Here is a 14,130-nt window from a genome sequence, read left to right as displayed (position 1 = left end):
TGATCTGTGTCTCTCCCTCTGCATTTAACCCCCACCTCCAGCTGTGTTTCTGACTCATTTTACAAACCGCACCAACACTGAGAATCTCCCTCATTCGATATCAATACATTCAATCTCAGCAATGAAGCTTCTATCACCCCCGCCCCCCTCTCTGTCTCTTTCACTCTCCCCGCAGATCTAGACCTAATCGAAACACAATCTCTGCACCCCTCCCTCTCCTGCTCTGGATAATCTGTCCTGATCTCTGCTCTGTTTCTCTATCTCAGTGTGAATCTGGATGAAGTGCTCTCTCTGATAAGTTGCTGTCTGACCGTTTAAAATAATGATGTACGCTGTGCATCATGTTTTAAAGCTCAGAATGAGAAGAGAACAGTGGGAGGGGGAGCAGGAAAATCCACAATCCCACCCTGAAGTGGCTGCTGCACATTTTATTGAACCATTGAATTCAGCCACTTCAACCCTGTTCGGGAATTAAGGAAATACGAAGGTGCCCCTGAGATTAGGCCTTGAATTGAGACCCAGTCACACAGGCCTTGAATTGAGGCCCAGTCACACAGGCCTTGAATTGAGGCTCAGTCACACAGGCCTTGAATTGAGGCCCAGTCACACAGGCCTTGAATTGAGGCTCAGTCACACAGGCCTCGAATTGAGGCCTACTCACACAGCCCTTGAATTGAGACCCAGTCACACAGGCCTTGAATTGAGGCCCAGTCACGCAGGCCTTGAATTGAGGCTCAGTCACACAGGCCTCGAATTGAGGCCTACTCACACAGGCCTTGAATTGAGGCCTAGTCACACAGGCCTTGAATTGAGGCCTAGTCACACAGGCCTTGAATTGAGGCCTAGTCACACAGGCCTTGAATTGAGGCCTACTCACACAGCCCTTGAATTGAGGCCTAGTAACACAGGCCTTGAATTGAGGCCGAGTCACACAGGCCTTGAATTGAGGCCGAGTCACACAGGCCTTGAATTGAGGCCCAGTGAAACAGAACAATCCTTTCCATCCACAAATCCCAGTGCCCTGTTTAAAAACACAAGGAGGACTCTGGGATTGAGAACAAGCCTTTCCTCAGGCTCAGGAATGTGAATTTCAGCCCCCTCTCCCTCCCGAGTGCTTCACAGTGAGAGAGGCAGACGGAGAATGTTGCAAAGAGAAACTCAGTAAAAGTAGATTGAAGCGCTGCCCTGGGCTCTCACACAGCACCGTGACATTACTGAGAGTAAAACACAGGCACTGTCCAATTGGCCAATTAAACCGGGTCCCAATCGCAGCCTTTTTCATTCCAAGCCCCTGTGAGAACTCGATCGAAACGCCCTCTCTGCAGCTCTGCCTTACCCTGTTCCTCTCCATATCCCACCCTCCTTTCCCTCAATCTTTTATGTTTAAAATGTGGACACTGATAGAGTGTTAGGAATATGGGGCAGGGAGGAGGCACAGAATATGAGTGCACAGCAAGATCCCACACAGTTTGAACATGGCCAGATACAATGTGATATTTAAGTGAGGATTGAGGTGAAGTCAGTGGGAATGAGGGACCACACCTCTCCCTCTCTCCGCCCCTCTTCCTTCCACCCCTCCCCAGTTAAAATAAGGGGACATCACTCCTGGTTTGGTGCTGTTTGTACATTTGACATGAACAGGGAACCTTCCACTTCTAGCACAGTCACTCCTCTCTGATTCCCTCTCTCTATTACCTCCACCATCTCTGCCCCTATCCACCCCCCTCTTCTCTCTCCTGCACTTGATGATCTATCTCTGTTCTCTCTCTCTCTCTCTGCCTGTTTATCTCCCCCTATCTCTGTACGTATCCATCGCCCTCCTCTCTCTCGCCTGCTCTGGATAATCTCCCTGTCTCTCTGACGATGAATCTGGATTGAAATGCTCTCTGAAAGGTTTCTGTCCGACCATTTTAAATCATGTCACCCTGTGACCACTGTTTGTGTTGATCACTGATTCACATTGAGAAATGAGGCTGGGGGCAGTGGTGGGAGATGGAAGCAATCACAGTCAGTTGTCAGTACACTGAACTTGGGGAGCGGAACCACGGTCTCCCAGCAGGATAGGCTGCAGGGAAAATACACACAGCAAGATCCCACAAGAAAACTGCTCTGTTACCCTCCCGTTCCCCCCGCCCCTCACTGTTCCCCTCCATTTCCCATTTCTCTCACTGATAACTCGCAATCAAAGGAGAACGATGGGAGAGAGAGAGAGAGAGAGAGAGCAGGAAAACCCACAATCACATCCTGAATTAAATGGATTATTTTGTTTTTAACCATCGAGTTCTCCCACTTCAGCACTGACACTGTTCGGGGATGAAGCAAATACAAAAGGACATTCTGAGGGCCCTCTGAGATTAGGCCTTGAATTGAGGCCTAGTCACAGAGGCTGCATTAAACCTCGGGGACAGAGGACAGTTTTCTTCCCCCTCCCCCAGTGAATGAGGACAATCCTCCCCAGCCCCGAAACTGCCCCAGACACGACTGGAAGGAGTGAGAGGGAAAAGGGAGAGTGGGGATGAGGGTGGAGCCAGTGATCTCCAGACCCTGCCCCTTCCACCCCCCCCACATTAAAACAACACATCACGTTGGGATTTTCCTCGACTTTATTACAAGATGCAACACAGAAGCAAATAGGTGGAGCAACGGGGAAGGATTGCAGGAAAGTGAGTGAAAAAACACCCTCGCCCTCTCTCTCCCCCTACTCTTGCCCTCCCTCTCGCGACCCACATTCTAGAACCTTTGATCTCTCCCCCTTGCACACTCTGCCTCCCTCACACTTTCCCCTCTTGTCCACTCCCTCTCCCACTGATTCTCTTCCCCTCACCCTCTCTTCTCCTCACTCCCTTCCTCCCCACTTAATTTCTCCCTCCCCCTCACTCCCTCCCTCAATTCCTTCCCTTTCACTCTCTTCCCCCTCAGTCTCTGCCCTCACACTCTCCCCTTTACTTTCCATCCCTTAGTTTCTCTCCCTTCACACTTCCCCACTCGCTCTCCCCTCTCTCTCCTCCTCACTCTGTCTTCACTCTCTCCCTTCCCCTTCAGTGTCTTCCCCCTCAGTCTTTTCCATCACACTATCCCGCCTCAGACCTTCCACTCCCTTCCCCCTCAGTCTTTTCCGTCACACTATCCCGCCTCAGACCTTCCACTCTCTTCCCCCTCAGTCTTTTCCATCACACTATCCCGCCTCAGACACTCCCCTTCACTATCCGTCCCATCAACCTCTCTCCCGCTTATGCTCTCTCCCCTCAGTTGCTCTTCACTTACTCTCTCCTCTGACTCTCTCCCCATCAGTTCCTCTCCCCGTTCTCTCCCTCCTCTCTCCCTCATTCTTCACCTTTCTCCCCCTCTCACCGTCCCTTCACTCCATCTCCGCTCACTTTCTCCCCTTCACTCTACCTCATTCTCTTCTCTCTCCTCCTCACTTTCATCCCCCACTCTCTCCCCCTCACTCCGTCCCCTCTATCTCTCCGCTTCACCCTTCCCCTCCCCCTGCGTCCCTCGCACTCCCCTCTCATTCTCTTACCCCTCATGCACTATCTTCCCATCAGTCTCCCTCCCCTCCTCACAATCTCCCTCCCCTCCTCACAATCTCCCTCCCCCTCACTCTCCCTCCCCCATTCTCTCCCTCACTTTTCACCTATTCTCCTCCTCATTCGATCTCCCATCGCGCTCTCCCCTCACACCATCTGCCCTCAACCTCACCCCCCCTCACTCGCTCTTCACCTACTCTCCCCCTCACTCTCTCTGCTCACTCTCTCTCATTGATTGTATTTAAGACAGAGATAGACATGTTCTTGATTGGTCAGGGGATCAAATGTTATGGGGGAAAGGTGGGAGAATGGGGTTGGAAACTTATCAGCCGTGATTAAATGGTGGAGGAGACTCGATGAGCAGAATAGCTGAATTCTGCTCCTGTATCTTATGGTCTTTTCAGTTTCACGCTCACTGTTAGCTACAGTATTTACACTAGTTCCCCCGCTCTTTATTAGCTTGTGTACGTATTAGTTTCAGCATTCCAATGATTCACAATTAGCATTTAACTAATTAACCAATAAGCATTTAATTGTAAATAACTACAGTTATACATATTATAAAATTAGGAATATCCATTACAATTACAGAGCAGCAACATTAACCCTTTCTCTTCCAAGACTCAATAACACAGATCATGTCACATACTGAGCAGTATTCAGTTAAAACTAGCCCAGACCAGACAACACAATAAAGTTAGTTTAAATTGACATAATAGATGATATGAATAGTTTGTTCTGAAGAAATGATATTAATTTGAAAGTGATTAATTCATAGTCTTTGAAGAATTTCCCCGATTCAATGTGAAGCTTTTAATGGTGTAGAATATCTACCCACTTTTCAGCACCGGCATCTGCAACTGTAGATGGATGAAAAGCAACAATCCGACAAACACCAGGTAATATCTGTCATGGTAAAATAAACAGTTTGATAAATAATGGGAATATCTGACATAATGCATCTGTCCTGAGATCTTTGGGATAATCCAAAATAAATCATACATTCAGAAATTAAATAAAGCTGAGGTGAGTGTGCAGGAACAGAGTGAAATTGTGAATTCTACCTTTCTATGCTCTCGCTCTGTATCTGCTCAGTGAGATATAAGGAACAAGGAAAGAGGAAACTGCATTTCCGAGGCTCTGATCCTGTGCAATGCTGCGCCAGTGTTCCTGTGTTGCTTTCGTTCGAGGGATGTCAGTTTCAGAGGAAATGTTATCACTGTTGTCCAACTTAAATCATTTGGTTGTGGGGTGCTGAGAATTCATTCACCGCTGTACTGCATGGGTTTGTGATGTGTGTTTCTGTGGGTGTATGGCTGCGTGTTATGTGTATTTCAGAGAGATTCTGTGTTTCGCTCTGTAAGTCTCTCTGTGTCTCAGTACGTGGGTAAGAGTGTGGAAGTGTCTGGGTTTGTATGTGTGTGTTTGTGAGAGTATGTATCTCTGTGCCCGTGAGCATGTGTGAGAGTTTGTCAGTGTGTGAATGAGTGTGTGGGTGCCAGTTTGTGTCTGTGTGTGTGTGTCTGGAGGGATGTGTGTCGGATGCACAGATGTGTGTATGTGTATGATTATGTGTCTGTGTGTCTGTGTGTCGGTTTCCATGATTGTGCCTCTCTGTGTGTTGCTCTATGTGTCTCTCTGTGAGCGTGTGTGTGAGATTGTGATTGTGTGTTTTTGTGTGGGGATGTCAGTGTGTCTGTGTGATTGAGATTATAAATCAGAAACACATTCCACCTTTGGATTGGAATCATTTAATCAACCTGTGCATTCGGGATTTTAGCAGTTCCAGAAATAATTGCAGTAACATTTACCGTGTGTCTTGTAGGTTAAGGAATGGAAACCCTGCTTCACCAGAGTCAACACTGAAACTGTCCCAGATAAATATGTGGGAACTTTTGTTGAGGTTGATAATTGGCAGGGTAAACGGGGGGCGAGAGTGGAATGAGAGAATTTGGATTCCAACTGAGCTGCTCTCTGTATCACCGAAACCTGTGGAATTGGAAAACAAGAGCTGCAAAAGGGGAATAGTTTGTTTGGAAATTATTTTCTGTTCGAACACGGACAAAATGTGATTGAAGGTTGTAATTGCGTCTCAATATGTTTGTGTTTCCAATTTTCAGAGAATCAGTCTGTGAGATTGAGACAATTATCTTGGAAACGTTAAAAGAACCGTTAGCAAGATCCACTGTGTAAGATTAAACACTGACAATGTCTGACACAGGAATTACAGAGTGCAGCAGAGTTTACCCACTCCCATTCTGAATGGGATTAGTGTCTGATAACTGCACCAAATGTACACATTACAGTCTGAGATCATCCCCAACTACAACCTCCAGACAATATCTCCCATAGGGAATGGGGGAACAGAGTTCATGTACAGTGTCTGGTGATAAAAGGGTGAATTCACCAGCCGGGGTTCCTGCTGCAAACTCCAATCCCTGTCAATATTGTTCAATATTCACGCTGCAGTAACCGGTTCCCAGATGCAGACATGGGACTTACTGAACTTGTCTGAGGCTCACAGAGAGCAGCGCCTGCAGTAGCTGGGAGCCACCAGCAGATGGTGGCATTGTGTCACTTTAATCACCAGATAGCGAAAGAGGTTTTGAGGAGAGGCTGGTGGAGCCTTTAATTCATTCACAGAGACAGAGAGGAAACTCTGACAAGATTGACCAATCTGCCCTCTGCTGGACACTGTCAGAATCACACACACACTGTTCTCTCTCTGGAGAATGATCTCTGCTGCTCCATTTTGAAAGGAGGTTGAAGACTCTGTTGCTGAGAACACTGACAACACATTGCTGCTTAAACAATGGTTTGCAGCAATCTTTCCTTCAATGTGGAGACTAAAACTACAACAGTTTTCCAGCTGGGAAACCAGGTAAGCAGGGAAATCAGTGCCAGGCTGGAGGGGCTGATGGAATAGGGAGGGAGAGGGGCAGGAATGAAGGGTTTGGAAGGAGCTGTCGAAGATCTTCACAATTCAGGATTTCACTGTAACCGGTGGAGCAGCAATGTTTATAGATTGAAATGTTCACACTTTCACTGTCAGTCCCCGTCTGGATCCCCGCAGCGACTCCAGCTGTCTCTCTCCATTTAGACTGAACTGATTTTCCCGCAGCCTGAAACAGATTAAAGATGAAACAGGAAATAAACAGATTGAACAACAGAGTAAATAACAGGAGACTGGAGTTAATGGGACAAATCTTCTGGTCTCTGGATCGCCAGAGGCCAGACACACATCCGAAGATGAGCATCGGGACCCTGTGGATGTCCTGACGCACTGATCTACCTGGGAATTGTCCCAGAGGTATTAACTACTATTGGGGAACCCCCCTGCTGCAGTTAGAGTCAGATACTTGGGACAGATCCACAAAGTTTACCTGGATAGTTACTCAGGTAATGTTAGACAGCTCACCACCTAGGCTAATACCTGAATAGCACACCCGAGTCCCCCAATCACTTCCCACTGATCCCCATACTCCACCTCCCACAGTCTGACTAGACCCACTCATAGAGTCACAGAGGTTTACAGCATGGAAACAGGCCCTTTGGCCCAACTTGTCCAGGCCACCCTTTTGTTTTTAAAACCCCTAAGCTAATCCCAATTGCCCGCATTTGGCCCATCTCCCGCGATACCCATGTAACTATCTAAATACTTTTTAAAAGATAAAATTGTACCCGCCTCTACTACGACCTCTGGCAGCTTGTTCCAGACACTGTGAAAAAAATGCCCCTCTGGATACTTTTGTATCTCTCCCCTCTCACCTGAAACCTATGCCCTCTAGTTTTAGACTCCCCTACCTTTGGGAAAAGATATTGACTATCTTGCTGATCTAAGCCCCTCATTATTTTATAGACCTCTATAAGATCACCCCTCAAACTCCTTCGCTCCAAGGAAAAAAGTCCCAGTCTATTCAGCCTCTCCTTATAACTCAATCTATCAAGTCCCAGTAGCATCCTAGTAAATCTTTTCTGCACTCTTTCTAGTTTAATAATATCCTTTCTAAAATAGGGTTACCAGAATTGCGCATAGTATTCCAAATGTGGCCTCACCAATGTCTTGTACGACTTTAACAAGATGTCCCAACTCCTGTATCCTGACTGATGAAACCAAGCATGCTGAATGCCTTCTTCACCACTCTGTCCACCTGTGACTCCACTTTCAAGGAGCTATGAACATGCACCCCGAGATATTTTAATTCTGTAACACTCCCCAACGCCCTACCATTAACTGAGTAAGTCCTGCCCTGGTTCAATCTACCAAAATGCATTACCTCTCATTTGTCTAAATTAAACTCCATTTGCCATTCGTCAGCCCACTGACCCAATTGATCAAGATCCCGTTGCAATTGGAGATAACCTTCCTCACTGTCACTATGCCACCAATCTTGGTGTCATCTGCAAACTTACTAACCATGCCCCTATATTCTCATCCATATCATTAATATAAATGACAAATAACAGTGGGCCCAGCACTGATCCCTGAGGCACACCGCTGGTCACAGGCCGCCAGTTTGAAACACAATCCTCTACAACCACCCTCTGGCTTCTGTCAAGGAACCAATTTTGTATCCATGTAGAAACCTCACCCTGGATGCCGTGAGAATTAACTTTATGCAACAACCTACCATGCAGTACCTTGTTAAAGGCCTTGCTAAAGTCCATGTAGACAACATCAACTGCACTGCCCTCATCTACCTTCTTGGTTACCCCTTCAAAAACCTCAATGAAATTTGTGAGACATGATTTTCCACTCACAAAGCCATGCTGACTGTCCCTAATCAGTCCTTGCATCTCTAATGCCTGTAGATCCTGTCCCTCAAAATACCTTCCAACAATTTACCCACCACAGATGTGAGGCTCACTGGCCTGTAGTTCCCAGGCTTTTCCCTGCAGCCCTTTTTAAACAAAGGCACAACATTTGCCACCGTCCAATCTTCAGGCACCTCACCCGTGACTATCGATGATTCAAATTTCCTCCCTAGCCTCCCACAACGTCCTGGGATATACCTCATCAGGTTCCACAGATTTATCTACCTTGATGCGCTTTAAGACTTCCAGCACCTCCTTCTCTGTAATATGTACACTCCTCAAGACATCAATATTTATTTCCCCAAGTTCCTGTAACATCCATGCTTTTCTCAACAGTAAATACTGATGAGAAATATTCATTTAGGATCTCACCCATCTCTTGTGGATCCACACATAGATTGCCTTGTTGATCCTAAAGAGGCCCTACCCTCTCCCTTGTTACTCTTTTGTCCTTTATGTATTTGTAGAAGCTCTTTGGATTCTCCTTTGCCTTATCTGCCAAAACAATCTCATGTCCCCTTTTTGCCCTCCTGATTTCTCTCTGAACTCTACTCCTACACCCCCTATACTCTTCAAGAGATTCACTTGATCCCAGCTGCCTATGCACATCATGTGCCTCTTTCTTCTTCTTGACCAGGGCCTATCCCGAGTCATCCAGGGTTCCCGGCTTCTGCCAGCCTTGCCCTTCACTCTGAGAGGAATGTGTTTACCCTGAACCCTGGTTAACACACTTTTGAAAGCATGCCACTTACCAGATGCCCCCTTGCCTTCCCACAGACTCCCCCAATTAACTTTTGTAAGTTCCTGCCTGATACCATCAAAATTGGCCTTGTCCCAGTTTAGAATATTAACTTTTGGAACAGACCTATAATTCCCCATAGCTATCTTAAAACTAATAGAATTATGATTACTGGTCCCAAAGTGATCCCTCACTCACACTTCTGTCACCTGCCCTTGCTTATTTCCCAAGAGGAGGTCAAGTTTTGCCCCCTCTCTAGTCGGGCCATCCACATACTGAATGAGAAATTCCTCCTGAATACATTCAACAAATTTCTCTCCATCCAACCCTCTAATACTATGGCTGTCCCAGTCAATGTTGGGAAAATTAAAATCTCCGACTATTACAACCCTATTTTTCTTGGAGCTATCTGTAAACTCCTTACATATTTGCTCATCAATTTCCCGCTGACTATTTGGGGGCCTATAGTACAACCCTATCAAAGTGATTTTCCCCTTCTTATTTCTCAGTTCTACCCATATAGACTCAGTGGCCGAACCCTCGGATATATCCCCTCTCAGTACGGCCGTGATGCTTTCCCTAATCAAAAGTGCAACTCCCTCTCCTCTTACCTCCTGTTCTTTCTTTCCTATAGCATTTGTACCCTGGAACATTGAGCTGCCAGTCCTGTCCCTCCCTTAGCCATGTTTCAGTAATTGCTATAATATCCCAGTCCCATGTACCCATCAATGCCCTGAGTTCACCTGCCTTGCCCGTCAGGCCTCTTGCATTGAAATAAATGCAGTTTAACCTGGACTTCCCTTACTCTCTGTCTTGCTTCTGTCTGATCTGTCTGGTACTAGGATTACTGACACTGCCTTTACTAATTAATGTGCTCTCTTTAACTTCCGTGCTGTCCTCAAACTTCTCTTCTGTCTCCCTACTGCTTTGGATCCCACCCCCCTGCCAACCTCGTTTAAACACTCCCGAGCTGCTCGAGCAAATCTCCCCGCCAGGATGTTAGTCCCCCTCCAGTTCAAATGTAACCCATCCCTCTTGAACAGATCAGCCCTTCCCCAGAAAAGATCCCAATGATCCAAAAATCTATATCCCTGCCCCCTGCACCAGCTCTCAAGCCAGCCATTCATCTGCCTAATCCTCCTATTCCTACTCTCACTAGCACGTGGTACCGATAGTAGTCCTGAAATTACTACCTTCGAGGTCCTACACGTTAGCCTTCTGCCTAACTCTCTGTATTCACATTTCAGGATCTCATCCCTTTTCCTACCTATGTCGTTGGTACCAATATGTACAACGACCTCTGGCTGCTCACCCTCCCCCTTAAGAATGTCCTGCAACCACTCAGAGACGTCCTTGACCCTGGCACCAGGGAGACAACACACCATCCTGGAGTCTCGATTGCAGCCACAGAAACGCCTGTCTGTGCCTCTAACTAACGAGTCCCCTATTACTACTGCTCGCTTGCTCTTTGCCCGACCCTGTCCCACAGCAGAACCAGCTGTGGTGTCACAGGCCTGGCTACTGCTGGTACCTCCCCCTGACAGGCTATCACTCCCGTAAATCATCTCTACCTCCCCTCCAGCCCGACTACCTCCCACTAGCCCTTGAACAAATCTGACTAAACCTCCCAACTTGGCCTCATCCGTCCCAACTTCTCCTGACCTGACATAGAAACATGGAAGATAGGAGCAGGAGGCAGCCATTTGGCCCTTTAAGCCGACTCCAACATCCATCACAATCATGGCTGATCGTCCAACTCAAAAGCCTAATCCTGCTTTCTCCCCATAACCTTTGATCCTGTTCGCCCCAAGTGCTATATGCAGCCGGCTCTTGAATACATTCTTGACTATCTCTCTGACTTAAACTGATTACTCAAGAAGCAACCCCAACCCACTACTCTCCAAAGCTAGAAACCAATCCCAACCCCCGACCACGCAACCAAAACTAACTAGACACCCAACAACATTACCAACTCCCAGCCACCATCCAAACTGCTGATTAACCCTCCAACCCAACACAATACAACTCGACCACCCTCCCGACACCCAGAACTAATCCTTGAACCTCTCCTCAGCTCCCTGACTAACCATTCATCCAGCGACACACCAACCCATTCACTCCCACAATCAACTAACACTTATGGAGCTCCCTGGGGTCACTGCGCTGTAAATAAGGTGTGCTCACTCTACCGCGACTCCACTTTGCTCTGATGGAGATCGCCTGGGTCACTGTGCTGTAAATAGGGTGTGTGCTCTCTCTTCCCCAACTCTGCTCTGCTCTGATGGAGCTCCCCGGGGTCACTGTGCTGTAAATAGGGTGTGTGCTCTCTCTTCCCCGACTCTGCTCTGCTCTGATGGTGTTCCCCGGGGTCACTGTTCTGTAAATAGGGTGTGTGCTGTCTCTTCCCCGACTCTACTCTGCTCTGATGGTGTTCCCCGGGGTCACTGTGCTGTAAATAGGGTGTGTGCTGTCTCTTCCCCGACTCTTGTCTGCTCTGATGGAGCTCCCCGGGGTCACTGTGCTGTAAATAGGGTGTGTGCTCTCTCTTCCCCGACTCTGCTCTGGTGGAGCTCCCCGGGGTCACTGTGCTGTAAATAGGGTGTGTGCTCTCTCTTCCCCGACTCTTGTCTGCTCTGATGGAGCTCCCCGGGGTCACTGTGCTGTAAATAGGGTGTGTGCTCTCTCTTCCCCGACTCTGCTCTGGTGGAGCTCCCCGGGGTTACTGTGCTGTAAATAGGGTGTGTGCTCTCTCTTCCCCGACTCTGCTCTGATGGAGCTCCCCGGGGTCGCTGTGCTGTAAATAGGGTGTGTGCTCTCTCTTCCCCGACTCTTGTCTGCTCTGATGGAGCTCCCCGGGGTCACTGTGCTGTAAATAGGGTGTGTGTTCTCTCTTCCCCGACTCTTGTCTGCTCTGATGGAGCTCCCAGGGTCGCAGTGCTGAAGATCCTGGGAGAAATATGCAGCAGTTTCAGGTTGGGAGAATTTTTAAACATACCGGCAATCTGCTTAACATTGCTGCTGCTTGGAAGATTCAGGCCCACTTATATTTTAAATCCATTTAAATTTTAATTGCTACACTAAAAATTAACACAAACACTCACGAGATCCACTCCAGACTGCTGCAGGTCAGTATGAGGCGGCGGAGAGCAGGGACAGATTGATCTGTGAAGGAGTTTGATCCCAGGTACAGAATCCTCAGTGTCTGTTTTGTACAGAGAGCGGAGGCGAGATCCTCAGCACAAGAATCTGTGAGAACGTTATTATCCAGACTGGAGACCAGAGAGAGGAATAACAGGAATCAGGCTCAATCCCCAGTGTTTTAAATAATATTGTTAATAACAATAATAATGTATTGTATCAGACATTCCAAAAACACAACCTGCATTTCTGTAGAATGAGGAAATACTCAATGCTGAAAATGAAATATAAATATACTGGAAATGCTCAGCAGGTTAGCTAAATACATGTGAAGAGAGAAACAGGGGTAAAGTTTGAGCTTCCATTGGAACTGGGAACGGGCAGTGAATTGAGAGGTTTGAAGTGACAGCGGTGGGTGGCTGGGGAAGAAACAAAGAAAGGACAAACTGGAATTACAGGAGTGATTAAATGATAAAAGGGATGATGGGACAGGACCACAATCACAGGATCCCCATCTCCTTACTCGGAGTGGCTCGGGAGGGACATGGGATGGTCAGTGGTTTGGGAATGCAGTTTGTGGTGAGGTTGAAGATAATGGCTGTGATTTTACCAGAAGCTCTGAAGTGCCAGCATGGGGATTGGAAATGGGTGGTGTGTCCGTGTGGGCAGGATAGGCAGAGTTATGACGGTGATATTGTCAGAGGGGGACAATTAACGGCTGGCAGGCAGGAGGAGCTGCCCACTGAGGCAGCCCGGGCACGGGGCAGTCCCGGTTCACGCAATGCTGGCACCATCTCCAAAGGCAGCAGGACTTTCAAACACAGCAGCTCTGGAGGGAGCAGCGAGGGAGCTCTGCTTATTGAATGAGGGGTTGAAATGTCAGAAAGCAGAGCAAGGGTTTCCCCCCAATCACGAATTCATCCCAGGAGGGGCTCCTCGCGGCTGCTCAGGCTCAGAGGGAGGTCCTGTTCCCTCAGGATGGGAGGAGATTATCCCATCGGTACAAGCCAGTCTGGATGGAGATTGCTGGGAGGTGAGCAGGTTTCAGACACGTGGTTACAGAGTGGAAAAGGATCAATGTCCTGATGTGTTCTGCCACGGTGAGTGCAGCACAGCCTGATATGTGAATAAGGATGAGGGGGAAATTGTGGAAAGAACATCTCCACCCACACACTGGCAATGCAAAGGACTTGCAGAATCTCACTGGCTGTCCTGTCTGGAGACAATACACATCTCTGTAACCTGTGCTTAATGCTGTTTTCTCTCACATTATCTGTCTCTTTAAGACCTGGTTGGCTGTAGGGATTCACATTCTAATCAGTATTCTGTAACTTGATTTTGTGTCTCTGTGTCCTGTTTGAGAGCAGATTTCCACTCCATCTGACGAAGGAGCAGCGCTCCGAAAGCTAATGGTATTTGCCACCAAATAAACCTGTTGGACTTTAACCTGGTGTTAAAACTCTTACAATGCAAAGGCAGCAGCATTGACTGTCAGAGACATGTCCGTTAGGCTGCCACCAGCATAGGCTCGAGCAGGGCTGACCAACATATTCACTGGGCAAACACACGTCAATGTTTTTCTCACTCAAGGGGCCGATGAGTAAATTTCAGAATGATAAAGTTTGGCACAGCAGAAATTTCAATTAAAAACTAAACTGAGATATGAAAAGAAACAACTTGCTGAGCACAATAATGAGTAATAAATAAAGATGATTATTAGAGTTTAATCCTCATCAATCACAAATTGTTTCTCTCCCACATTTGCTGCAGATTGGCTCAAAAACCTATCAGCAGCAAACATGGGAAAGAAACGGGATGTGATTGGAGGAGCAGCTCCATGCAGGTTCTTCCATTCAAACTGAACTGTGTGACTGAGATTCTGGAAACTCGCTCCGGGGGCCGCATTGA

At 47.5% G+C, this 14,130-nt stretch overlaps 1 protein-coding gene across 1 annotated transcript in view; it reads right to left on the bottom strand.

Annotated features, from left to right (window-relative positions):
* Positions 1–5,361: 5,361 nt before the first annotated feature.
* The window catches only part of LOC144484920 (uncharacterized), a 34,237-nt gene continuing 25,468 nt past the window's right edge, over positions 5,362–14,130 (bottom strand). Inside the window, exons 9-10 of the mRNA XM_078203280.1 lie at positions 12,186–12,353; positions 5,362–6,652 (exon numbers count right to left, since the gene is read on the bottom strand). Coding sequence (XP_078059406.1) covers positions 6,565–6,652; positions 12,186–12,353 — 256 coding nt within the window. The 3' untranslated portion in view covers positions 5,362–6,564. The remainder of the gene's footprint in view (positions 6,653–12,185; positions 12,354–14,130) is intronic.

Source organism: Mustelus asterias, unplaced genomic scaffold, assembly GCF_964213995.1.
Source record: "Mustelus asterias unplaced genomic scaffold, sMusAst1.hap1.1 HAP1_SCAFFOLD_134, whole genome shotgun sequence".
NCBI lineage: Eukaryota > Metazoa > Chordata > Chondrichthyes > Carcharhiniformes > Triakidae > Mustelus > Mustelus asterias.
Note: the sequence above shows the minus strand (reverse complement) of the source record. Positions and strands in the feature narration are given on the sequence as shown.